This window comes from Bos javanicus, chromosome 3, assembly GCF_032452875.1.
Source record: "Bos javanicus breed banteng chromosome 3, ARS-OSU_banteng_1.0, whole genome shotgun sequence".
NCBI classification, from domain to species: domain Eukaryota; kingdom Metazoa; phylum Chordata; class Mammalia; order Artiodactyla; family Bovidae; genus Bos; species Bos javanicus.
Genome location: NC_083870.1, coordinates 100,695,057 through 100,721,497, shown reverse-complemented (window position 1 = coordinate 100,721,497; position 26,441 = coordinate 100,695,057). Strand labels below are relative to the sequence as shown.

General features: G+C 45.0%; 3 protein-coding genes across 19 annotated transcripts in view; 1 reads left to right on the top strand and 2 right to left on the bottom strand.

Moving 5' to 3' along the window:
• The window catches only part of NASP (nuclear autoantigenic sperm protein), a 28,126-nt gene extending 19,852 nt beyond the window's left edge, over nt 1-8,274 (top strand). For 2 of the 4 annotated variants that reach the window (XM_061413084.1, XM_061413083.1), the window contains exons 7-16: nt 9-989; nt 4,208-4,287; nt 4,929-5,014; nt 5,123-5,196; nt 5,684-5,872; nt 5,993-6,159; nt 6,549-6,605; nt 6,698-6,775; nt 7,510-7,638; nt 8,086-8,274. In XM_061413084.1, the coding sequence (XP_061269068.1) occupies nt 9-989; nt 4,208-4,287; nt 4,929-5,014; nt 5,123-5,196; nt 5,684-5,872; nt 5,993-6,159; nt 6,549-6,605; nt 6,698-6,775; nt 7,510-7,638; nt 8,086-8,166 (1,922 nt within the window). In that variant the 3' untranslated portion in view covers nt 8,167-8,274. The remainder of the gene's footprint in view (nt 1-8; nt 990-4,207; nt 4,288-4,928; nt 5,015-5,122; nt 5,197-5,683; nt 5,873-5,992; nt 6,160-6,548; nt 6,606-6,697; nt 6,776-7,509; nt 7,639-8,085) is intronic. The other 2 variants (XM_061413085.1, XM_061413086.1) reach the window with 2 other exon arrangements.
• Nucleotides 7,429-15,682, bottom strand: CCDC17 (coiled-coil domain containing 17). Of its 9 annotated transcripts, none has more exons than XM_061413094.1 (13): nt 13,631-15,682; nt 13,474-13,548; nt 13,142-13,364; nt 12,891-13,053; nt 12,634-12,717; nt 12,376-12,545; nt 12,069-12,185; nt 11,710-11,846; nt 11,499-11,596; nt 11,143-11,346; nt 10,762-10,972; nt 10,579-10,689; nt 10,005-10,280 (listed from the first exon to the last, which is right to left on the bottom strand). In XM_061413094.1, the coding sequence occupies exons 1-13, from the start codon at nt 13,793-13,795 to the stop codon at nt 10,197-10,199; spliced, it is 1,842 nt and encodes a 613-aa protein (XP_061269078.1). In that variant the 5' UTR covers nt 13,796-15,682; the 3' UTR covers nt 10,005-10,196. The 9 variants fall into 9 exon arrangements, with proteins under 9 accessions (XP_061269079.1, XP_061269078.1, XP_061269073.1 ...); XM_061413097.1 differs by having other exon boundaries at nt 10,098-10,280; nt 12,069-12,182; nt 12,427-12,545; nt 13,142-13,337; XM_061413089.1 differs by having other exon boundaries at nt 10,579-10,972.
• A 50-nt stretch (nt 15,683-15,732) lies between these two features.
• The window catches only part of GPBP1L1 (GC-rich promoter binding protein 1 like 1), a 71,770-nt gene continuing 61,061 nt past the window's right edge, over nt 15,733-26,441 (bottom strand). For 5 of the 6 annotated variants that reach the window (XM_061413122.1, XM_061413121.1, XM_061413120.1 and 2 more), the window contains exons 8-12: nt 22,177-22,317; nt 21,573-21,731; nt 20,519-20,643; nt 17,688-17,790; nt 15,733-16,634 (exon numbers count right to left, since the gene is read on the bottom strand). In XM_061413122.1, the coding sequence (XP_061269106.1) occupies nt 16,482-16,634; nt 17,688-17,790; nt 20,519-20,643; nt 21,573-21,731; nt 22,177-22,317 (681 nt within the window). In that variant the 3' untranslated portion in view covers nt 15,733-16,481. The remainder of the gene's footprint in view (nt 16,635-17,687; nt 17,791-20,518; nt 20,644-21,572; nt 21,732-22,176; nt 22,318-26,441) is intronic. The other variant, XM_061413124.1, reaches the window with a different exon arrangement.

Here is a 26,441-nt window from a genome sequence, read left to right as displayed (position 1 = left end):
CCATGTAGAGGAAGCAAGGGAAGAGTTGAGAGAACAGGTTTATGACGCCATGGGAGAAAAAGAAGCCCAAAAAACAGAAGACAAGTCTCTGGTAAAGCCTGAAATGGATAAAGAACAGGAAACTGAAATGGAGAAGGGTGGAAGAGAAGATATGGATATCGGTGAGCCTGCAGAGGAACTACAGGAGAAAGTTAAATCAGCTCCAGATCAGTTAACTGAAACCACTGAAGAAGGAAAAGGAGCAGCGGCACCAGAAGGATTGAGTGAAGCTGAAGTCACTTCTAAGAAGCCAGATCAGGAAATACCGGGTGCTGAGGAAGGAAAATCAGTTTCTGAAACTGACGTCCAAGAAGAGTGCAGAGAAAAAGGGGGTCAGGGAGAAGTAATTGTGAGCATAGAGGAGAAACCAAAAGAAGCTTCAAAAGAACAACCTGTTGTGACTCTAGAAAAGCAGGGCACTCCAGTGGAGATAGAAGCAGTCAAGCCAGTGGATATGGGTGGGGATGAGCCAAAGGAGCAGGTAGCTGCCTCTGAAAGTGAACCAGGAAAGGCTATTCTTGAGCAGTTGGTAGGACAAGAATTGCCTTCTGCCGAAGAGTCACCGAAGGTGACAACACAGGCTGCAGATGCCTCAGCTGCAGAAGCCGGATCAGAAGTCTCTGAGAAGCCTGGAGGGCAGGACACTGTTCTCCCTCAGGATGGTGCAGTCAATGGACTGTCAGCTGCAGGGGATCACGCCTCCACTAAACCACAGACTAATGCAGAAGGACTGATAGGAACAAAAGATGGCTCAGCACTAGAGAAGGTCAGGGCAGAGTTGGTTCCTAGCCAGGAGACTAAGCTGTCTGTAGAAGAGTCTGAGGCAGCCGGAGATGGGGTGGAGACTGAGGTGGCCCAGGGGGCTACTGAGCAATCCCCTGAAGACAAAGTTAAGATAGCTGCTAATGAAGAAGCACAAGACGAAGAAGAACAGATGAAAGAGGGTGAAGGTAACCGGGACATACAAGAGCTACAGTGGGTGGAGTACATTCTGGATTTGACTCACTAATCATGGGTAAAAGTCAGCCTTCCATTCAGAATTTTCCGTCTGCCTTTGGATTAGGAAAGGGCTAAATGAAAATGGGAGTGGTTTAAGAAGGTGGTGATAAGTTGAGCAAGTTAAAAGCAAGTCTTCTTTAGTTGGCTTATAGACTAACGCTTTTACTAATTGCAAAATAGGCCTTTCTGAGATTTGGCTAGCTATCAGTAACTTGTTGCACCTCACTAGCCAACAAAGGTGGGTGGTGGGGTGGAGTAGGTAGGGAAATAGTGCGCTAGGCTGGCAGAGAATGCTGAATGGATGTTCACTTGCATGCCTCTGGATTTTTAAATTTACTGTTCACATGGGTCCTTTTTTTCTGCTTTAGGAAGCAGGATTAAAGCAGTAGAATCCACTGAATTGATGCACTTAAGCAGGCATGCCATTTAAGTGAAGGCAGTTTACCCTTGAATGTTTTATCACCAGAGTGAAAGAATTCTGGTAATCTTTACTTTCAGTCTTCAGGAAGTGTTTAGAGGCTCATTCACATTAGTTAAATTAGCCCCCTCCAAAAGATAATTGAAAAATGTGAAGTACTCTTGCAGCTTTCCCTCCTCATTTCATGCTTGCTTTGGCTGCTAAACTGACTTTTTTGTTACTTAGAATGTTATGAAGTGTGAATGCTTTGTATTGTATCATTGGTCTAATTATGATTCCATTTCATCAAGATGTATAAGCCTCTAATTAGCAACTACATAATTGGCACGTCTGACTTGAGTTGTACTATCATTTGAGGATTCTGCTGTCTGTAAGATTGATCTAACGGTATTAATAACCACAGGTATAGTCCAATTAATCGTTAATACTTACATATATATACACACACACACATATTATGTAATTGACTGCTTTGAGTTTTCTTACGTTTGAGATGTTCAAAGACCCATTATCAATACCTGTAGCTAATTCTGGTTAACTTCCTTCTACCTGTGTGCAAGTCCTTGTACTCCAGCCAGCACAAGCATGGTAACCAGAAGTGAATTGGCTAAATGGTAGCACCACTGGGCTGCTCATTGGGCTTGAGGAGAGTGTATGGAAAAAGCACAGAACTGAACTCAGTTTTTAAAAAACCTCTCATGTCTTAATCTTTAGAGTTTCTCACATACATTAAACTTTACTTTTGATTCCAAAATACAGTACTGTGTAGTAGGTAGTATCACTCCAGTTACAGTGATGAGGAAATGGAGGGTTAGAGGTCACGTGACTTGTTTGGGATCAAACAGTAAATCATAGGACCAGAATATGACCCTAGATCTGATGTGAATGTGTTCTTCCCAGAATACCTCACACTGAGGAAGTCAACTTTAATCCCTTCCTTTAACCCACTTCTTGTCAGAAATGTATGTGGTAGCACTAGCCTGCAGAAATCTTGGAAGAGGTTTTCTCTTAAAACCCTGTGAAGAGGTATTTAAGAGTCATTCTGCTGCTTTGCACAGCTCTCTTGCCACCTTGTTTTGAAGATGCTCTAAGATGAGAGAAGTGGTATCTCTAAAACGTTGTTTCCCTTTCTCTGAAGGATGACTTATGACAAACAAGATTCCATTTTCAAAGAAACTTAGAAAATAAACAGATCTCTTAACTGAGGCCTTCGGTGCATTTCTGTTAATACCTGGGCACAGATTACCAGGTTGAAAAATAGTGGCTTTCTCATTAACTTAGCTCTTCACCACCATTCCATGAAGGTAATGCAGATTCCTCAAGAGAAACAAGTGTTTTTCTCAGACCATTATAAGAATTTTAATTTAAAAATTTGATGTAAAACTCCAAATATCTAGACATTTTATGCCAAAATAGATGCCACTTTCTAGCATGCTGGTATGAGTTGAACAGGTACCAGATAAATAAGAATATAGAACAGCAACATTTTGCCAAATTTTCCTGCACATTGGGAAGATAAGGTGTTTGGTTTTTTAAATATTGTGAGAAATACACCCGATCTGCTTCACCTGTCATGTGTTCTAGTGGAGGATGGGCTTCATCCTCAAAGTCAATAAGACCACCCATCTAGCCTAACATTAGGGAGCTAAGTATACAAACCACTTTGAAATTTGGGCACTGAAAGCTACTGGTATGTGGTGGTGAGTACTTGTATTTCAGAAGCACCAAATTACATGGTCAACAGGAGAAAAGGGAGGTACCTGATAAAACAGTGTTTGCTGTAGAGGTTAATTACAATTAACTTGTAACTTTAACTGGTTCTTAGGACTTTAGTTTGTCCTAATTTATATGACTTTTCTTTGCCTATTTCCATCCTAAAGAAATATTGGTAGACAGATAAAAGTTCTTTAACCTGACTTCATGGCCCTAATGCCTAATTTTCAGTTAGGAGACAGTATTTGGGCTCTTCTGATGGTGTTAAATGCTTAATGAAAGATGGCAGAAATAGGCACATTATACCCATTTTATGAATTGTTTGAACCCAAGTGTGTAGAGCTGTTTATCAGCAGCCTGTCCTCGCAGGCAGTTAACTTGTATTTGTCAGTATGATGAAATGTGGTGTTGGTATGGCTGCAGACTTTAACATGATACTGGAAAGTCAAATAACATACTGCTCACTCAAATTCTGTGCATGCTGGAGCTGGCTGGAGTGCGGCATGCTCATTGGTGAGGAATGGTGAGGGCTGTGCTTCTTTCCACGGCTGTATTGTGGGAAAGCATCTTCTTGAGCATCCTTGCTTCAAATGGACTGAAGTAATTTAACTTTTGGTATTTTCTTGGCCTTATTAGTATTAACTGACAGTTGGCTTAAAGAACCCAGGAATACTGGCTGAGGCCTCCAACTGACTCTGAGTAGATGGGAGTTTCTAGCCAGTGAATCAAAGTCAGTAGTTAATTTCTTTTGATCTGAACTGTGCAGGTTGACTTTTAGAAGAGAAACACAGCCTGTTGGTCATTGAAGGTCTGAATTATTTAAGATTATGCTAAGTCTGGATTAGACTCGAGTTAGACTGTTAACCACTGACTTTATTATTTATATCCAGTTCAAATGTTACCCGATTTGGCTTGAATCTGGCCTGTCCTACCCCAGAATATAGGTCATTTGACATGTTTATTGGAATCTCTGACTTGTCCTGTCATCTTTGTCTGTTATGTTTAGTATTCTCAATACTGAAGAATTTTTGCTTGCAGAAACCGAGGGCTCAGAAGAGGAGGATAAAGAAAATGACAAGGCTGAAGAAACACTAAATGATTCAGCTCCTGAAAACAAGGTGAATTCTTATTTGCCGAGTATTATCTCCTTTCTTATTGTAGGACTGTGGTTTACTAGTGTAGGCATAATTATTATAGATAGTCATTTCTTGGTTAGGGTTTGGGGACCCTTTATTCATGCTGAGAATAGGCAGATCCATTTGATCCTAGCAGTCCTGTCAATTAGGACAGGACCCAACATATCATTGCTAACTGTCACTGATGCTGAAGCTCCAGTACTTTGGCCACCTGATACGAAGAGCCTACTCATCGGAAAAGACCCAAATGCTGGGAAAGGTTGAGGACGGGAGGAGAAGGGGGCAACAGAGGATGAGATGGTTGAATAGCATCACGAACTCGATGGACACGAGTTTGAGCAAACTCTGGGAGATGGTGTAGGCTAGAGAAACCTGGCTTGAAGTCCATGGGGTCGTATAGAGTTGGACATGACTTAGTGACTGAGCAACAACTGACATAAGGTGATACAGGGTAGACTTTGTAGGGGTCCATTGTGTAGGTTTAGAGAGAAAATTCTGAATTTTGAATCCTATACCAGTTCTGCTCCTTCACCTCAGCCATACTAAATTACACATTCTGATTTGTAATCAAAGATGCCTGTCTTGTACTTCTGCCTAACACCAATGATTTGGATATACTTTAGTCCCTTCAAGAAAATGAAGAGGAGGAGATTGGGAACCTAGAACTTGCCTGGGATATGCTGGATTTAGCAAAGATCATTTTTAAAAGGTAAAACTCTTGGTGCTTTTAGCCTTAGGCTGGGAGTTCGGGGGTTGAAAACAAAGCAGTTAGGCTTGGTCAGATGTTATTAAGGTTTCTAACTATCTTTCCTTTTAGGCAAGACACGAAGGAGGCTCAGCTTTATGCTGCACAGGCACATCTTAAACTTGGAGAAGTTAGTGTTGAATCTGGTAATACATTTTCTGTTTTACTCTCTAACACACTGTTTCCCCGCCCCGTGCCTGAACCTTCTAATTCCTTAAAATCCAGCTCAATTGATCATAAATTGTGGGCAGTTAGTTTTGAATGGACAGTAGGTGTTTTGGGTTCGTTATGGTTCCTAGAACAATGAATAGTCTTTTAAATGATACTGTAAATGAAAGTCTCTTGGTAGGTTTTTTTTTTTTTCTTTTGGCTGAACTGTGCAGCATGCGGGATCTTAGTTCCCTGATAGGGGTGAACCCATGGCCCCTTTGCATTGGGAGTGCAGAGTCCTAATCACTGGCTCGCCAGGGAACTCCCTCCCAGTAGCTTTTTTAAGTTGTTCAAGGGTCCTGGAGATACTACAAAGAAAAGTGAAATATATATAACATGGGAAAACATTTCTGCAGAATTTCTGGAATTTTAGAAGTTCTGTATATTAAATGTGCATTTGCTTGCTATTTTTCTCTTCAATAGAGAATTACCTCCAAGCTGTGGAGGAGTTCCAGGCTTGCCTAAACCTGCAGGAACAGTATTTGGAAGCCCATGATCGGCTCCTTGCAGAGACTCACTACCAGCTGGGCTTGGCCTATGGGTACAACTCTCAGTATGATGAAGCAGTAGCACAGTTCAGCAAATCTATTGAAGTCATTGAGAAGAGAATGGGTGAGTATGCATCGTCTGTTTCCACAAGAATTATGATGGATCCAGTATCGACAGGTTTTTTTTAAAGGTTCCTTTTGTGTTATCTATTACTTACTGATCACTTCAGCCTTTTCTTTCTAGCTGTACTAAATGAGCAGATGAAGGAGGCTGAAGGATCACCTACTGAATATGAGAAAGAAATTGAGGAGCTGAAGGAGCTGCTCCCTGAAATTAGAGAGAAGATAGAAGATGCAAAGGAGTCCCAGCGTAGTGGGAATGTAGCTGAACTGGCTCTGAAAGCAACTCTGGTTCGTTTGGTTTCCTTGTAGAGTTTTGATAGTCACACATTTGATATTTTTGAAGGCCTTTTATCATGGTACTAGTGTTCCATTTGCTAGGAATCTTCCTCACGACTTGGTTTCCAGGGATTTGGATGTCAGAGGGAATGTGAGAAGTCTTATACGATTTCCTCTCATAGTAAATACAATGCTCAAGACAGTATGCTCTGGAGCCAGACTGTGGGTTTGAATTCTTTCTCAGCTATTTACTGTGTGACCATGTGTGAGTAGAGAGGGTGGGTGATGTTGCTACCATGTGGAGGCCACTAGTGTTTGAAGTCTTACTAATCAGTTGCTTGTAGGTAGGTGACCTGGTGGGTTCTATCCTGGGACCCACTTGGGTTTGTCATTTCTCACAGGTGGAGAGCTCTACTTCAGGTTTCACTTCTAGTGGAGGAAGCTCTTCAGTTTCCATGGTGGGTATTCAGGTGATTTTTGTCAATATTAGGCTTCAGTGTATATTTCATATACAGCAGTACATTGGTAACAAAGGTTTCTTTTTTGCCAGATTGCAAGTAGAAAGCCAACAGATGGTGCTTCCTCATCAAATTGTGTTACTGATATTTCCCACCTTGTCAGAAAGAAGGTAAATCTATATATGGTCATTTCTTTTCTATATTCTCCCTACTCTGCATTTCCCTCCCTCCAAATGATACATGAGAATTACCTTTCACATAAACATCCCTAATGCTTGGTGCAATAAGATGGCTGTTTTAGGACTTCCCTGGTGGTTCAGTGGCTGAGACTCCAAGCTTACGTTGTTGGGGGCCCGAGTTTGATCCCTGGTCAGGGAACTGGATCCCATATGCCACAACTAAAGATCAAAGATCCTGAGAGCCACAGCTAGGACCTAGTGCAGCCAAAAGAAATACATATGTCTTCTAGCAATACTCTCCTGGTCTATTTTAGCCCAAGGGCTATTAGGAAAGCTGATGAGGAGGTCTGGTCAGATCATCCCATCTTAGGAAGCTGGCAGGTTTACAGTAGTCATTCAGCAGCAGACCTCCTTAAACTTAAGCCTCCACTCTTATTTTGCTTCCTGACTCAACTTCAGATTTATGGGTTGGTCACTGTTGTCTATTCCTCATCCCTATCCTCTCTCTCCATCCTTGGAGAGGCTGAACTGGTATGTTTAGGCATACCAGTCTATTCTCCAGAGGACAGGCTGTGGCTCGGGAGACCCTTAGAGCTGTGAATCCTGGTGTTCATGATCTTTGCACCATAGGGAAGAGGCATGTGTTACAAAATTGTTTTATAATTGTCCTTTTAAAAACAGTAAGCACATTTGTGAAGCTTTCACAATTAATTATATCTTTATAGAGGAAACCAGAGGAAGAGAGCCCCCGGAAAGATGATGCAAAGAAAGCCAAACAAGAGCCAGAGGTGAACGGAGGCAGTGGGGACACTATTTCCACTGGAACCGAAGTTGCTGAAAACATGGAGGAGGAGGTGGGCAGTTAAGCAGGGTTTGGACTCTTGCCTCATTTCCCTTGTTCTCAGGGCCTGGGGAAGCCAATGCATGTTCCCCAACTTGATCCTCTTTGGATTATTTGATTACTTTCATAAAAACAATGAGGTTGTACAGGAAACAGTTTGGTTATGAAATGTAAGATGTCTCATTGTCAAATATATACCACAGGTCCCCCTCTAATGAATGTGGGAGAAGACACTTGATTGCCAAGACCATTCGGTCACTTTTGCTTGCTCCTCTTTCTATCAGCCTTATTACAGAGAAGTTAGGAAATGGGTGTATACTTGTGATCCCTTTTAGTGTAGAGAGCAAAGCAGAATTTAAGGGACCTCTGTTGTTCCTCTGACTGAGGCCGACTCAGTTGTGTAAGAAAGAATGGCTTAAAGTAGGCTCACTTATGCCCAGGCTCCCTGTTTATCTTCCAGGCTGAGAATAAAGCTGAAAGCCGGGCAGCAGTGGAGGGGACAGTGGAGGCCGGAGCTACAGTTGAAAGCACTGCATGTTAAGAGAGGGAGCAGAGCCTGCCTCCCAGTGGAAAGTGTTTTTGTATATAATGTATTTTTTCACTTTTTGGGGATTCTTTTTGTATAACTTCAATAAAAATTGTAAGCAAAGGTTGAGGCTTTGATGATTTTTTTTTCCCCTTAAATATTGGCTTAATATGTGCCCCTTGGAGCACTCTGGGTTTTATACAGTAGCCAAAGGTTTTTGTGTTTTTTTCCTCCTCTGTATTGATCTCTGTTGGAAGTTCTAATCCAGATTCCTGTCTAATGTGGAGGTGATGAAATCAAGCGTGACCGCAGGCCCTTATCTTCCAGTGGTGCTCTTTTCCATTATAAATACTCTGAACCTGGGCTGTCTTGCAAATTGAGTGGTGCTCTCCCTGGACAAGGGGCTACAAAACAAGACTTAGTTAAGATCTTGTTCTTTGGTGCTGATACTGTTTGATGGACTTTGTGAGCTAATAACAGCTATGCCAGGCCTTGGGGCACCTTGGTATCCACCTGGTGTCCAATTAGGGCCATAATCCTGTCCTGGAAAAAACTGACGAAAATTTGGGGCAAGGGAGCGGGCAGGGGGAGTGATCCTTGAGGAAGACTGTTGTGCTAACTGTATAAAATTGAGCTTGCAAGTGGCTGAGGGACTGACTGGACACTTTGGATGTGGTTGGAAGAATCTGTGGGGAGAACTGGCTGGTTGAGTTACATTGTTATATTTGAACCTTTATGTACAGAAAATATCAACAGTTGAAATTGTTACCTGTCCACAGTTTTGACTTATTAAATAAAGATGTTAAAATGCCTCTGGACTTGTGTTTAAAGAGTGCGGATCCTGAGCTGCCTGGAGCATTTCAGTGGGATGTGTGGTTGAAAGGTGGAAACTGGATCAGCAATTCTGGCTGCCCAGTCCGAGGGTGCTGGTGTTTAGGCCACTGGTGCTAAAGCCGTCCCATTGGGCCCTTGCTGATGTCCAGGGTGCAGAGCCAGTGTAAGATCTGTGACTTGGCTGCCTCTGAGCTGACCTTTAAGAAACTGCTTTATACCAGGCAGGATCTGAACTCCAAACAGTGCCTGCCCTCTACTACCTAAGGGGATTTGATAATTCCACCACTCACAGGGCTACTTTGCTGCACTGGACAGATAGCAGGTTAGAACAGGCAAAGGCAGCCTTAATTATCAAGACTTTGATTTTGCTGACACTGGTCTGAAGCCAGGCCCAATATAATATCAGCTGGATTTCACCTCTGATGAGCCCCCTGCCAACTTGGAGGGAACATGACCCAGGTTGTTTGTAAGTAGATAGGCTACAGGAGCTCCCTGTTTTATGGTGACGTTGAGAATCTGGAAGGCTTCCTGGAGGATGTGAAGAAGCTGGGATAAATAAGTGGGCTGTAAGACTGGCTTTAGCAAAAAAAAAAAAAAACATAACACATGGGGAGGAGCTCATAGAGTTCCTTTTTTTTTTTTTTTAATTTTATTTTATTTTTAAACTTTACAATATTGTATTAGTTTTGCCAAATACCGAAATGAATCCGCCACAGGTATACCCGCGTTCCCCATCCTGAACCCTCCACCCTCCTCCCTCCCCTCCCCTCCCTCTGGGTCATCCCAGTGCACCAGCCCCAAGCATCCAGTACCGTGCATTGAACCTTTAGCTGAATGAAAGACTCTCTCCAAGTCACCTTTCAAAGAATTTATATGCTAGACAATACTATAAACCTGATGTGTTTAATCCTCACATCAATCTTTTTTTTTAAACAAAAGGATAATAGGTAAAGAAAGACCAAGTGCTTGTGGAAGTTAGAGCTGGGATTGGAGCTCATGTTAATGTGCTCACATCTGTATTTGTTTCCAGACTCTTGTCAGAACATGGAGATAGTAAAGCTGCAGATCCCAGAAGAGGCCTCAGTCTGGGCCCCAGCCTTGTGCACGTTAAGCTACTCATACCCCCGTTCTTCTGGACTCTGAGCCAGTGGGGGTTGGTCAAAGCTGTGGGGGAGGGCCCAACCCTCTTCTCTGCACCCAAGTCTGCTAGTTCAGGCATCTTCTGGAGGAGGGGGGTCAACAAAGGCAGTTGTTGGGGTGAGGGGGCTGGCTTCCGGTGAAGATGAGTTGGGTACCTGTGGAACAAGGAGAGGGTAGATCTGTAGCAATCTTTGTGTAGAGGTTAATAGCACAGCGTCTAGTGTCACACCACTTTACAGTTAACTGCTCACTGTGAACCAAGTTAACCTCATGGTGCTCTCATTTCCTTAATCTGTTGACACAGCTGTACGGACCTAACAGGATATGTGAGTCACATGAGTTCATTCACAGAAAACACAGTAATGGCTTGGTAAGTGCATAGTGGTCAACAAAGGCTGGTTATTAACCGCATCAACCACACCTGTGTTGTCCCTGCTCTAGTTGGGCCCTCACCAGGGGTGGGTACTGGTACTCGTGGGCATTTGCTGGATTGATCTCTGCCAGGGTCTGGACACCTGCATCTCTTGCATTCACCAGTCGCAGAAAGAGCTCGGCCTGATTAACCTGGGGAAAGGTGAAATGGCCTTGCATCTGTAACGTGAAGGAGCAGACCCAGCCCCCATCCTCCACACTCACCTGGGGAATCCCGTTAAGCTGCCCAGGGCTAAGGCTGGGGTCCGGAGGGAGGGCCCGAAATGGGAGACGCCAGCGACCACTTAGCAACCTCTGATTCTGGTCAAATAGCACTAGTGAGGCCCAGGCCTTTGGCTGTGGTGCCTTAGCCCATTCTAGCCCCTGCCAGGCCCAGAGCTCACAGACCAAGGCTACTGATGGTGAGGGTGGTAGTCTAGAGCAAAACCAAAAATGTGTCAGGAGCCAGAAGTGGGTTATGCTCCCTTCCTAGGACTTGGCCCTCAGAGCCAGAGTCCTTGTATACAGATGAGGAAATACAGCAGAGTGAGGGACAAGCCTCAGCTGTGGCAAACAGCACCAAGGAAATAATCCCCATGTACTGACCTGGGTACAGGCTGCTTGCTGGCAAGGATGGCACAGTTGCCCATGGGCCCAGGAGCTGGAGGTGGGGGCAGGCAAAGGGCTGGGGGTAGCGCTGTGGTCCCTCCTGACTCCCGTCCATCTCGGGCCAAACCAGTCATCAGTTGCACCCAAACCCAAGAAGCTTCAAGGCCCCGCAGGAAGTCATAGAAAATGACAAGGCCAGCCCTAGGAAACACAGGTCTCAAACACGCACACGCCCCAGTCCCATCCGCCCACCACCCAGGCAGTTCCCCCATTCTAGCTGGCCTGAGTGGGTCTCCTAAACTAGTAGCAGTGACTAAGTCACAGAGGATGTTGAAGGAGGGAGCAGGCCTCACCCAGGGTTGTAGGGTGCAGGGCCCAGGACGTCAGTTGTGGGCAGGAGGTAGTGTGGATCCCTGGCCGGGTTCCTGGTCATGGCTCCAGGAAGCTGCGACTGCGCAGGAAGAGTTAATTCTTCCAGAAACCCTCCCAGGCAGACACTATGCTCCCCGAGCTCCCCCAGCTGCACAGAGCAGAACTGCCCCAATCCGAACCCCCGGTCCTCACAGCCTTCTCAGCGCCACCCAAGAATAGGACTCTGGTGGAGGGCGGCAGCTGGGGAGCCACTGGAGGCGGGAGGCTTGGGGGATCTTCCCTCCTCAGGCGTGGGCTCGGATTGGCCCCAAGTCTCGGCTCCCCTTGCCCTAGGTACACGGAAGAGAAGGGGCCCTTGAGCAGGACGCAGGAAGTGAGATACCTCATCCCCAAGAGCCAAACCCATGCAGACACCTGGAGATGCGCGTGGACACGGGACTGATGGGGCGCAGACACGGGTCGCATTCCCCGTGCATGGCCCCTCTAACCCCTTTCTCTGAGCCTGGCCTGCTGGGGAGGGCTAGGCAGGGTGGAACTGGCTGCTCACTGACCCCAGGGTGTCTGGCCTGCGCCCCTCTGCATCTGCAAAGCCAGGATTTCTGCCTCCAGGCGCCGGTTTTCAGCCTCCACTGCTAGAAGCTCCTTGAATGCAGCACCTGCCCGTCCTCCTGAGATTGAACAAATGTGACCCGTCACCTCTGATCTCTGGTGACCAGCTGCTCTAAGCAGCTCTCCAGCCTTGGTACTCTCTGAACACGGCTGATTGTCGGCTAACATTCTAGCCACCACCACAGAGACAAATGTTCTACCTCGGAGTTTCACTCAAGTGGTTCTCAAGCCAAAGGCGTCCTCCCTCACCGCCCTTCCCTCTTTCCAGAGAGGTCTCCTGGCTGGCCCGCTTCTGTTCACCCCTGCGGGTCCGCGACCGCCGAAGCTCCAGAGCTGATGCCTCCGCTTGCAGCTGCCACATCCAGCCCAGAACGCCGGGGTCCTGGCCCCCGCCTCGAATGTAGGCCTCACGCAGGGCCCTAGGGAGTAGGGGACAGGAAGGCAGCAGCGTTTTACCAGAATCGATCAGCGCTTCGTCCCGAGAACGTCCCCGGGCCCGGACCTCACCCGATCTCTGCAGGCAGAGTCCCTGGGGTGGCCTGTAGCACCGGACCACAGAGTTCTGCTTCTCTCACGGTGTTCAGCCGGGTGCTGGGGTCGGGGCCGGCGGCGCCGGGACCGCTTCAGAGATGGAGACGCGGGTCTCCGGTAGCCCCGCCCCTTCCCGACGGCTACCGCGCGGCCTCCAGGCAGAGCCCCCCTCCCCGCTCAAGCCCCGCCCCGCGCAGGGGCGGCTCTCCCGGGTTCCCACGCATCCTTCTTACACCGGGTTGGCCTGGAGCTGCTGAACGTGCGCCCCTAACTTCTCCAGAGCTCCCCGCGTTCGCCCTGCCTCTGCCCGGAGTTCTCGAAGCTCTCGCTCCAGACTGAATATGCGTGATTTCCCGTTCCCGGTCGAGGCCAAACCTTGGAGGCGCCGGCTCAGTTCTGAGGGGGTAAGAGATCAAGTCACGACCGTGGGGCGACCTCAAGCCAAGGGGGGAAGGTGGGCCCTAGTCCCCCTCTGTCCCCTCACCCTCGCTGCGCTGCTCTAGGGCCCGGCTCTGTGCCGCGGTCTCTGCCACGCGCCTGGCGTGAGTCCAGTGCAGTGCCAGCAGCCGCTCGCCCAGGCTGCCAGCAGCCTTGGAGTGGGCGCTCTGAGTCGTCGCCTCTGAACGCCTCCAGGGCCCCTGTGGCGCCCTGGGGATTTCTGTTATCCAGGGTCTCATTTCCTGCAGACAGAGCCGCAGCCGCTGCACCTGAAGGTAACAGTTACCCGCAGCCTCTGTTGGGAGTAATCTGACCTACTCGTGATCTGTAAGCTTGGGGGGCAACGCGTTTTGTGCCCATGGGGAAAGCCAGGTGTACCTCCTCTGTTAGCCTCTTCAGAGCTGATTTGCTGGCCTCCTGCTCCCGGAGGCCCTGGTGTTCTTGTGGCACAACCTGCGGATGGGGTGTGGGGTGAGGAATGCTGAGAGTCACTTCAATACCCACTCATGACCATGGAGGCCTTTACCCCGGGTACCCGTGGTTCAGTGGCTACTGGGGGCTGTGCTCCAATCATCACCTCCCGGGTCTGACGGCCAATGCAGAAGCGCTGAGTGTGAGTGGCCAGCAGGGCCCAGGAGCGGAAAACCATGTCACAGGATCCACAGGGCAGGAGCCCTGGCTCCCTGGAGTGGGAGGCCATGGGAGGGGACCCCTTTCCTGATACCAGCCAAGACCTGGAGAAAACAGGACAGAGGGGCAGAGGGAAAGGGAGAGGAGGATGAAATAGCCAAAGGTAGAGAGGAAACACCACGTTTACCAGGTCAAGTTTGTTTGGGGAGAAGCTTTAGCTCCCTGGGCAACCACCTCAGGTCTGGGCAGGTCTGGAGAATGAGTGGGAAGGCTTAGTCACCTTAGGGAGGAGTCCCTGGCTTGAAAAACACTGTTAAAGCATTGTTCCACCTTGTATGAGTATAGGCAAGTCTCTTACCACCACATCTTGGTTTTTCTGCCTATATTAATAAAGGGGAGCAAACAGCTGCCTCCTAGAATTTCAGCTGAGTCCATATCACCACATACTTCATCTTGGCCATTTAATAGCCTCTGGCAGAAAAGGTCATCTTCTTCATTCTTGTTTTGCCCAAGTGGATGTATCCCAAGTTAAATGTCATTGTCCATCCAGGGAATACTTGAGAGAAGGCATTGTGCCTGGAAACCATGACTTGCTGGTTGAGTAACAAGCATTTCCTTCCACCATGCCTCTCTGGAGGTAACATTTTTTGCATAACCAAGTCACACCAAGGCTCCCCAACTCCCAATTCCCACCACACCCCAACCAAGATAATCAGCACAGCCCAGAAAAGAAGGTTCTGGAAGAACACAATCCATCAGAAAAGGAAATCAAATACAGAAAGGTACCCCTTCACTCGAGACTGGGGCCCACACAGGCCCCATTCCTGCTGACCGATCTCCCTGCCAGCTCCCTGAGTAGATGAATCCAACAGAAACAGGAGCTCTGACTGCTCCATGTTTCTAAACAAGCAGGTGGTGGTTACCCCACCCCCAGGTACTTAAGGCCAAGGTAGGAGGAGCAGCAGGTTACACAGTACTTCAAAGTATATAATCAAAGTCCAGCTCAATTTCAAGTGAGAAAAGGGCTACACTTTAGAAATTTGTTCTGAGAGCACTAGTTAAGTGGCAAAGCCCAAGACCAAATATACAGGATATGTCTAACTCAACCTACTTCTCATTTCCAATTTATAGTTCATTTAATAGTATTTCATTGAGCCTAAGATGCACATTTTTCATATTTTAATACTGAAATAAAGATTCACAATTAATGTAGTGTCATAACTCAATTTTTTTCTTTTCCTTCCTTCCTCTATTAATCTCTCTCTCTTTTGACCACCCACATGGCACATGGGATCCCTAGTTTCCCAATAAGGGATTGAACCCTTGCCGCCTACACTGGAACTGTGGCGTCTTATCCACTAGATCACCAGGGAAGTCCCAAGTTTTCTTATTAGTACTCTGCCTTCCTATCCTTTAGAATCTACCAAGTATCATGGTGGTTTCCCTTCCTCTAGTCTCTACTCCTTCTGGAATCTACACTGTAAGACAGTTATCCTTTCAAGTGGTTGGGCCTGTTACTCTTGCTTGTCTCCCATTACAGCATAATCTTGGGCTGCTATATCCACTGGGGACCACGTGATATACAGCTGGTCAAAGAATGCCACCATCAGTGATCTGTTCACTTCTAATTGTTCATCAGATCTTGCCCTAAGATTCCATTTTTAATGTAACTGTTTCTTCTCTTCCCTATTGAGTTGCGTGCTCCTTGCATTCCCAGGGCCTTGCACAATGCCTGGGACACCCTATATTCTTATTTAGCACGAATATTCAGGCACAGAGTTCCTTAAAATAGGCACACTGGCAAATACATGGGCAGTGAAAAACAGCTTCAGAAAGGAAACTTGGGTTTCTGGTTTTATTACTGGTAGTTTATTGCACAGGTTTTCTGCATCAAAAATGTATCTGCTAAAAGGAGAAACAGGTGTGTCTGAATTCGGATTTTTTTTCCTCAGACCTCTAAATCCACTCATCTAATTTTAAAGAAAATATACTTCTTACACAAGACAATCCAAACTGATGCAAAATATTTATTCCAAGTTAGTTATTTTATGCAGTAGTTTTCCCCCTCAACAGACTTGTGATAACCACATCTTTTAAATCTGTAAATAATGTTATCAAAATAATCTTAATCTTTGAAATCTCACAAAAATTTATATTTTACAATCCACCCTGAATATCAAGGCTGCAAGAATAACACAACATTTCCTATATCCAAATATTTTACAGCTGTACCCAGAAAGAAAAAAAAAAGGGAAAAAACCACATATGCTTGGTTAAGGGCTAACGTTACCCGAGCAGCCAGAAATAAAATAAAATATCCAAATTATTAGCATTAATTTAATACAATTATAACTTCAACAGTCACTTTGTCATTGACAATGATTGCTTGAGCACAAGGGTGAGTGCCCCAAGGGCTGGTAGTAGAAGCTGCTGCTGCAGACCAGTGTCTCCTCCTCTCTGCACTGCCAGCTCCCACCTGTGCATTGCCCCATATATACTGTGTGTATGTGTGTTTTAAAAATCTTTCCCACCACACAAAATTCTCTCTATTAAGCAGATAACAGGGAAGAACAACAACAAAAGCTAAACAAGCCAATCGCTCGCTCTCTCTTTGGGATATGATTATTTCCCTTGTGCATGAAGTATTCAACAATAAAATAAGAAAAGGAAAAGGCAAAGAACAATTTCTTCTGTATAACCCCTAAACACACAAGCTGAGTTTACTGGGTCAGATTTAACTGTGAGCATTTATACGCCTACTTCCAGGCATCGTCATCAGATGTCTCACTGCTACTTGTCTCCGTGTCTGAGTCCTCAAACTCTGCTCTGCAAGTGCTCCTCCAAGGGGAGAAGAGGCTGGAACTTCGACTCTGCAAGAAGCCATTCTTTCCGAAGCCGTTTCTTCTCAGCTGTGGTTGGCATGGGAAAAAAAGGAAAAGACCATCAGCAGTCACTACACTGGCCCAGGACCAAAAGTCACTACCCTTTCCCAGGACCTGGCAAAGGCCAGAAAGCCGAAGTGTTAGTTGCTCAGTTGACTCTGCAACCCCATGGACTGTAGCCCACCTGGCTCCTCTGTCCATGGAATTTCCCAGGCAAGAATACTGGAGTGGGTTGCCATTCCCTTCTCCAGGGGATCTTCCTGACCCAGGAATCAAAACCAGGTCTTCTGTATTCCAGGCGGATTCTTTATTCCTGAGCCATCAGGGAAGTTGGGAAAGGCCAGGCTTCAGCTCAATTTTAGCCAGAATGTTCTTTCTTCTAAGAAACTGAAGACTTCTTACAGCAGTGCTTTTTGAACTGCAATGTGCAAATGAATCACCTAAAGATTTCTTTAAAATGCAGACTGATTCAGTATGTCTGAGGTAGGGTTCAAGATTTCTTATTTCCACAAGTTCTCAGGTGATGACAATGATAGGGGAACAGAATTCTGAGTACTGAAGTCTTTATGTCAGCCTATACTTTTCCTTATAGGATTTAACATCACTGTTACTTATGCTTTAAATACATACCACCAGAACTTAGGTTCCATGAGGTTTGTAGGGACCTGGCAGTGTTTTATTCAGAGAAAGAATCTAGGCATTTGTTGAAGAAATTTAGAGAGACTATTTGGTTTCTTGGCTCTGGGTGGGGTACCAGAGGGAATCCACAAGGCTGCAAGCAGAGCAGGGTTAGCCTGCTTCCCCAGGGACCAAGGGCTCAGCCCATAACCTTGGAACATAGCCTTGTGGTTCTGAGGAGGAGTTAGAGCTTCCAGGATGAAATAACATATTGCTTTCTGTAATCTGCGAACTACTGACCGGGTTCTGTGTCCACCACTGGAGGTCCTTATGGCCTGGGATGCTCCTCTGTATTTCTACAATGGCAACTTACTGTTTTCTTTCTCAAGGTCCTTCTCACACCCTAAACTGGGACTTTTTCTCTTAGTCATTAACTGCTCTCCAGCAAAGTTTACCACATACCTGCTCTGTCTTCATGTGGAACTCTCTGAGCTCATCCTCTGTGAGGGGAAGACAATTCTCGTCATTTTCAGGATACTCCTGCCATCCCATTGCTTTCAGTAACCTAGTAGAAAAAGAAAATACAGCTTTAAGTGGGAGGGAAGCCCTTAACTTTCCATAGAAACTTTCCTGCCCAGGGACAATGGTATCCATTTAGAGAAGAAACATGGGTTTTTCTCTTTATACTCAGTAGGATAAGCTTTAATTATGACTACTTAGGTGCCTGGAATTAGATGGTGAATCTCCACAGTTGCTCTTTCCAATCTCAATAGATGCAGAAGAAGCCTTTGACAAAATTCAGCACCTATTTATGATTAAAACTCTTCAAAAAATGGACATAGAAGGAACCTACCTCAACACAGTAAAGGCCATATATGATAAGCCTACAGCAAACATTCTCAGTGGTGAAAAACTGAAAGCATTCCCCCTAAAATCAGGAACAAGACAAGGGTATCCACTTTCACCACTATTATTCAACATAGTTTTGGAAATCCTAGCTACAGCAATCAGAGAAGAAAAAGAAATAAAAGAAATTCAGATAGGAAAAGAAGTAATGCTTTTACTGTTTGCAGATGCCATGATACTGTACAAGACAGTGTCACAAAATCACTCGAGCTAATCAGTGAATTGAGCTAAGCTACAGGATACAAAATCGATACACAGGTGCTCTTTCCAGAGCATAAGAGTTATAGAGAACTCTTATGTAGAAGCAGCAGAATAAAGAAAAGAGTCAAACTGTCCCATAGGCAAAACCAAAGAAATCTCACTGTCTCCCGTGAGCAAAATCAGCACATAGCCACATGTACCAAGGTTCCTATTTTTCTTGACTGCACAACACAGCATGTGGGATCTTACTTCCCTGATCAGGAATGGAAGCCATGCCCCTGCAGTGGAAGCATGGAGAATTAACCACTGGACTGCCAGGGAAGACGCTCTGAGTTCTCTTAATTTCATGGCATTGTAAACCCCATAACCTTGTGATTGTTTACCCCTTTTTAAGTTCCTCTGGATAGGAGCTCCTTTTCAGGAAGATACCTGGCAGGTCCCATATGCCATCCAGTTGGCCAGACACCTTGGTTGGCTCTGTGTTCAAGGCCCTCATTTAAAGAACAGGCCTCATACCTTCAGTTCAGTTCAGTTCAGTTGCTCAGTCGTGTCCGACTCTTTGCGACCCCATGAATCGCAGCACGCCAGGCCTCCCTGTCCATCACCAACTCCCGGAGTTCACCCAGACTCACGTCCATCGAGTCAGTGATGCCATCCAGCCATCTCATCCTCTGCCGTCCCCTTCTCCTCCTGCCCCCAATCCCTCCCAGCATCAGGGTCTTTTCCAATGAGTCAACTCTTCGCCTGAGGTGGCCAAAGTACTGGAGTTTCAGCTTTAGCATCATTCCTTCCAAAGAAATCCCAGGGCTGATCTCCTTCAGAATGGACTGGTTGGATTTCCTTGCAGTCCAAGGGATTCTCAAGAGTCTTCTCCAACACCAGAGTTCAAAAGCATCAATTCTTTGGCGCTCAGCCTTCTTCACAGCCCAACTCTCACATCCATACATGACCACAAGGAAAACCATAGCCTTGACTAGATGAACCTTTGCTGGCAAAGTAATGTCTCTGCTTTTCAATATGCTATCTAGCTTGATCATAACTTTCCTTCCAAGGAGTAAGCGTCTTTTAATTTCATGGCTGCAATCACCATCTGCAGTGATTTTGGAGCCCCCCAAAAATAGTCTGACACTGTTTCCACTGTTTCCCCATCTATTTCCCATGAAGTCATGGGACCGGATGCCATGATCTTCGTTTTCTGAGTGTTGAGCTTTAAGCCAACTTTTTCACTCTCCACTTTCACTTTCATCAAGAGGCTTTTGAGTTCCTCTTCATTTTCTGCCATAAGGGTGGTGTCATCTGCATATCTGAGGTTATTGATATTTCTCCCGGCAATCTTGATTCCAGCTTGTGTTTCTTCCAGTCCAGCGTTTCTCATGATGTACTCTGCATATAAGTTAAATAAGCAGGGTGACAATATACAGCCTTGACGTACTCCTTTTCTTATTTGGAACCAGTCTGTTGTTCCATGTCCAGTTCTAACTGTTGCTTCCTGACCTGCATACAGATTTCTCAAGAGGCGATCAGGTGCTCTGATATTCCCATCTCTTTCAGAATTTTCCACAGTTTATTGTGATTCACACAGTCAAAGGCTTTGGCATAGTCAATAAAGCAGAAATAGATGTTTTTCTGGAACTCTCTTGCTTTTTCCATGATCCAGCGGATGTTGGCAATTTGATCTCTGGTTCCTCTGCCTTTTCTAAAACCAGCTTGAACATCAGGAAGTTCACGGTTCATGTATTGCTGAAGCCTGGCTTGGAGAATTTTGAGCATTACTTTACTAGCATGTGAGATGAGTGCAATTGTGTGGTAGTTTGAGCATTCTTTGGCATTGCCTTTCTTTGGGATTGGAATGAAAACTGACCTTGGGGCCTCATAAATCCCAAGAGAAGCCAAAGGGGCCACCATAACAGCTCTAGGAAACAGGTCTCACCCACTCCACCTTTCTAACCTAAGCCATAAATTGAGGCTGAAACTGAACTACAAGAAAGCCCTGGAAAGAAGCATGTGGAAAGCTGGGTGAATCTGTAAAGGAATACACCCAGTGGGCAACAGGCCAGCCTGTGGCACACATAGAACAAGCTGTGCTGCTGCGGGCACTTCTCTCTATACTGGAGGTGGAGGTATCTTAAGTATGTTCAGACTCCTTGTAGGTCATATGTAGCCTTGTATCTCTGATCCTCACCTACCTGTGCTCCGCTTCCAGAGAGTGCGAGAGGCCCTCCCCGTCCTCCTCCACAGGGAGCGCGAGGCCGTTCTGGTGGCAGCCTTCCTCCCCGCTTTCCTTTGGTTCAGGTGTGCTGTTGTCCTCTGACTGGGGGACAGGAAGGGAAGGAAGGGCACATTTAGTTTAATAATCTATTGGGGCAAGGTAAGCAATCTAAGAGATTAAGGAGATGCTTTCTACCTTGGCCCACAGGTTTTCCCCACTTAAAAATGAGAACTTGCTCATCTTGCTAAGATTTCCAAAGGATACCAATTGGCTACCATCTTACCTTCAGGTTAGGTCAGCTGTGGCAGAAGTTACTAGCTGCCTATGCAGTACTGATTTTCTATTCTTCCTTACCAATTTGGACTAAAGAACCAATATGCTAAGCTTTTAAAAAGTTCCCTTTCCTAAACTTCTTCGCAGCTAGGAGTGGCTATTGGACAGCTGCCCACTTAAAATGTGAGTGGAAACTGCAGGGGTGGCTTTTAAAAGAAAGCATTTTAAAAAGGGCATCCCTCTTCCGGTTTTTGGCTCTGTCCTTTCCCTAACTAGAAAGTGGATGGGAACACAAGTACCCTAGTCCAAAGTGACCAAAAGTTACAAGTTTACTGATACTACAGATGCTATTACCTCTTGGACTAGGAACCTGTTGCAAGATACAAAAACAAAAACCCTCTTCTTTTATGGTTCTGTTTGTCAGATTTTCTTCCATTACAGTTAAATATAATCTTTAAAAAAAAAAAAAGCTTCTATAGTTTACCAACTTCTTACAGCAATGACCAATTCAAGACTCAAGCAGTGCTGCCCTGATTAAGAGCACCAAGTCCCAAGGCCACTATCTTTGAAATGAGCCCTAATCTGAAATACGTTGAACAACGAACTGAGCTCACTTTTATTACAAGCTGTTACTCCATAAACAAATCTCTGTACGTTTTTTAAAAAAAATGTACCGTATCTTTCTCTCTTAAAAACAGAAAGTACATGTATAATGCAGAAAAACACTTATGTTGCCCCAGAAGAACCCACAGTCTTACATCTTCCAACTTCTCACACTCTCTGCTCTCTGAGAAGTCTCCATTCCGGTCATCCTTCAGAGTCTTCAGGAACTCGCTCTTCCTGTCAGTAGTTCGGCGGGTCAACTTGGTGAGACGAGAGGAGCTGATCTCAATCGGAGGAGTGGTGCTGGCGGGACTCTGGGCAAACACCACAAAATAGGTTGCTCCTGGCAGTAAACGTAAGTACTGGGATTCTCTAGGCCACTTCTTCATGGTACTGCTTTCCTGAATCTGGCAGTCTGTTTATTACGGTCTTTTACCAAAAATAAACTATCGTTTTCATTTAAACAGAGTTCAGTTCTGCAGTTTTTACAGTTAAAACCAGATGGTTTAAATAGCACCTCTCTGATCTTTCTCCAGAGGCAAGCATAATGCCAGTCTACCACAGGCCAAAGACCCCACCCAGCTACCATCTATCTTTGGATGCTAATGGGAATCACCAGTAAAGAAATGACTCTGAGCTAAGAATAGCTACAAAGGAAATAAAGTTAGAGCTATACATACCACACCACTTGTCTCAGTTTAAGTAAATGGGGAATGCCAACTTCAGAAAAAAAGGCTGTTTTCCTTTATCCTCACTCACCTCTTTGGGAGAACTTAAAACTACACCACCAGCCAGTACTACTGGTTTGGTAACAGAGATTGGACTGGTAAAAGCAGACTCTCGGCTAGAGGAAAGGGGTCCTGATTTGTGTTCCATTCTGTTAGCTTTCCACGCACTGGCCTACACAGGAAGAAAGAACAATCAGTCAGAACAGCACACAGACAGAAGCTCAGCTTGTAAGATCACAAAGCAAAGAGTGAAAAGTTACGTGGGAATATTACGTGGAATGTTGTGTAGGAATATGAAAGCTCACCTGTCTCAACACATTTGGGAGGTACACAACCTTGAAGGGAAAAGGTAGACAGGAATCAGAAAAGCCATGGGATATTAATAGGTATAGAGAGCTCTCGTCCAATAAGCCTGGGAGATGCTAGGCTGAATGTAGTCCCACAACAGGTTTCTTTTACTGTGCTATTTCACAAAGCACTTTCATATATGTGAACTGAGAAGCAGATATAATCTACAGTATTTTCTAAACTCATTTGACACCCCAATTTTTTTTTTTTAATGGTGTGTTGTATGTTAACCTTTGATGTAACCCTGACAAACCTCAACCCTCACAAAGTACATCAGAAAAAATGTTGTTTTCTAGGAACTCTGATGGCAGGAGGCTAGTTACAGGACAGAGTGGGAAATATAAATGGCTGGATGATCCTGGTTTAGTCCAGAAGCTCTTCCCTTGCTCCGTCTTGTGGGGTCTGGGCCCATTCTGTCCCTCTGGCCCTGGCCCCAACTCAAATGGCAACATAGTGTAGCTAGAATACTCATTTTCCCAAGTCAAACAGCCCATCTGAGGCACATCACTGAAGTGAGGCTGAAGAAAGTAAAAAAACCTGTTTTTCCAAAATGAAACAATTAGAAACAAAAGACCTCTAGGACAAAAGAAGGGTCTGAGTGAAAAGAGCTTCATTTTTCTTATTAAAGAAGATACTGTAGGCTTTAGGAAACGTAACAGAGTTATCTACCATATACCAGATACTTCTTGTAGTTTATTTAATCCTTAACCCAATCAGATATAATTATGATGTTGAATTTTTACCAAGAATTATACTGACATTTATGTCAGTTGCTCAGTCATGTCCGACTCTTTGAGACCCCGTGGACTGTATCCCACCAGACTTCTCTGTCCATGGGATTCTCCAGGCAAGAATACGGGAGTGGGTTGCCATTCCCTTATCCAGGTATCTTCCTGACCCAGGGATTGAACCTGGGTCTCCTACAATGAGGACGGATTCCCTGGAACCACCAGGGAAGCCTGTACTGACATTAAGGAAGTTACATAATTTGTCCAAGGTTACTCAACTGGTATGTAATACTGTTTTCCACAGTGCCTCCAAAAACAACATGCAAGCCAATAAAAGAAAGAAGCAATGACCCAACTAGAATGGAGATTAATTCTTTTTCTTTCACTGAAGAAAATCTAAAGATGGCCGCTTATTCTGGCCAAATATCAAAGACACAGTTTCCCAGAGGTGTACAGGGTCACCAGATACCTTGTCTCTGTTAATACTGTACATTATCCACCCTTTAATCAATCAGTAAAATAAAGGAAGGGGAAAAAAACCATTAAAATGAACCACATATCAACCATTTTCTTTTTAAAGTATCCTCTCCTTCCCTCCAAACCAGTCTCAACTCTCCACCTCAAATGATCACGCCTTTTCCTACTAGATGGAAGTCAGAAGTCACTATACCCAAACTCTCCCCAACCCCCTTCTTTGCATCTTAAGTTCCCTTAATGGCTCCACCCTCCCTTTCTATCATTCTACATGTTTGTTCTCATTCCTTTGTGAATTTATCAATTATTTCTCCTTTGTATCTTTAACTTCCTTTCTATTAAGTTGAAGCTAGGGGGAAAAAAAGATCTATTTTCCTTTTTACTACCATCCTTTCATTGCCAAACTTTTTTGCACAGGTCAGTACCTGCTTTCACTTGCTCATTATTACTATTTAATTCCCTGTAACACACACTTCTATCCCCATTTTAATAAAACAACTCTTTCAATGAGTAAGCAAAAATTTTGTCTTCATATTACATTCAAAAGCCAGCTTTAAAAAGTCTGTTTTTGTAGAAAATAAGAGATTGCACTTTACCCATCTTTTCTGAACTCTTTTCCCTTTTTTGGGCTTCCCTGGTGGCTCAGATGGTAAAGAGTTTCCCCGCAGTACAGGAGACCCGGGTTTGATCCCTGGGTCGGGAAGATCCCCTGGAGAAGGAACTGGCTACCCACTCCAGTATTTCCTTTCTCAATTTCCTGATCCTTCATTCTCTTCTCACCTCATAATTCCTTTCAGTCTTTTCAGTGGGTGTAGGCATACTCAGTACTCACCAACTGGAATCTGTTCCCAGGTGAACTTACTTAGAAAAACTAGTTATTTGTTAACTGTCTAATCATTTAAGTTGTTAAAATCATGTAGCTGATAATATGACCCCTAAACTCTCACCTGAGTTTTTATAAAGACCTCCATCACTTGGCTTTAGTCTTCAAGTCCCACCACTTCCTAACTACCTGCCATCCATACTTAACCACTTATCTTTTTCCAAACACGGCATGTTTTGCCCCTCTCCCTTTTTTGGGTAACACAGTTCCTCTGCCTTCAATGCCTCACCTACTTGCTCCCTAACAAACTCCTACTGTTCTAAAACTACAGTTTGTTGACTACTTCAGTCAGTCCAGTTCAGTTCAGTTGCTCAGTCCTGTCCGACTCTTTGCGACCCCATGAATCGCAGCACGCCAGGCCTCCCTGTCCATCACCAACTCCCGGAGTTCACTCAGACTCATGTCCATCGAATCTGTGATGCCATCCAGCCATCTCATCCTCTGTCGTCCCCTTCTCCTCCTGCCCCCAATCCCTCCCAGCATCAGGGTCTTTTCCAATGAGTCAACTCTTCGCCTGAGGTGGCCAAAGTACTGGAGTTTCAGCTTTAGCATCATTCCTTCCAAAGAAATCCCAGGGCTGATCTCCTTCAGAATGGACTGGTTGGATCTCCTTGCAGTCCAAGGGACCCTCAGGAGTCTTCTCCAACACCAGAGTTCAAAAGCATCAATTCTTCGGTGCTCAGTTTTCTTCACAGTCCAACTCTCACATCCATACATGACCACTGGAAAAACCAAAGCCTTGACTAGACGGATCTTTGTTGCCAAAGTAATGTCTCTGCTTTTCAATATGCTATCTAGGTTGGTCATAACTTTCCTTCCAAGGAGTAAGCGTCTTTTAATTTTCATGGCTGCAGTCGCCATCTGCAGTGATTTTGGAGCCCCCAAAAATAAAGTCTGACACTGTTTCCACTGTTTCTCCATCTATTTCCCATGAAGTGATGGGACTGGATGCCATGATCTTCGTTTTCTGAATGTTGAGCTTTAAGCCAACTTTTTCACTGTCCACTTTCACTTTCAACAAGAGGCTTTTGAGTTCCTCTTCACTTTCTGCCATAAGGGTGGTGTCATCTGCATATCTGAGGTTATTGATATTTCTCCCGGCAATCTTGATTCCAGCTTGTGCTTCTTCCAGCCCAGTGTTTCTCATGATGTACTCTGCATAAAAGTTAAATAAGCAGGATGACAGTATACAACCTTGACGTACTCCTTTTCCTATTTGGAACCAGTCTGTTGTTCCATGTCCAATTCTAACTGTTGCCTCCTGACCTGCACACAAATTTTTGAGGCAGATCAGGTGGTCTGGTATTCCCATCTCTTTCAGAATTTTCCACAGTTTTTTGTGATCCACACAGTCACAGCTGCCAATACTATATTCCAAGTACTTAGAATGGCATGAAGTCTGACTCCAAAACCAGAATTCTCATCTTCCTCTTTTTTATCCTTTATCAAGAAGGAAAGTATTCTGGGGCAGTGTAAACAGCCCTAGCTGAAGTCAGACAAATCTAGTTGAAGAATCCTGACTCCATAATTTTTTTTAGGATTTGAAATAGCTCAACTGGAATTCCATCACCTCCACTAGCTTTGTTCGTTGTGATGCTTCCTAAGGCCCACTTGACTTAGCATTCCAGGATGTCTGGCTCTAGGTGAGTGATCACACCATTGTGGTTATCTGGGTCATGAAGATCTTTTTTGTATAGTTCTTCTGTGTATTCTTGCCACCTCTTCTTAATATCTTCTGCTTCTGTTAGGTCCATACCATTTATGGCCTTTATCATGCCCATCTTTGCATGAAATGTTCCCTTGGTATCTCTAAAGAGATCCCTACTCTTTCCTATTCTATTGTTTTCCTCTATTTCTTTGCAT

Bases quoted from the DNA above. Each gene is read 5' to 3' on its own strand.
- CCDC17 (XM_061413089.1), bottom strand. From the start codon at position 13,795: ATGGCCTCCCACTCCAGGGAGCCAGGGCTCCTGCCCTGTGGATCCTGT. The intron at 13,054-13,141 runs GTGAGGGGACAG...TTACCCCCTCAG, and splicing joins CCTAGAGCAGCGCAGCGAGG to AACTGAGCCGGCGCCTCCAA. The intron at 11,347-11,498 runs GTGAGGCCTGCT...TGTGTTTCCTAG, and splicing joins CCTGCACCCTACAACCCTGG to GGCTGGCCTTGTCATTTTCT.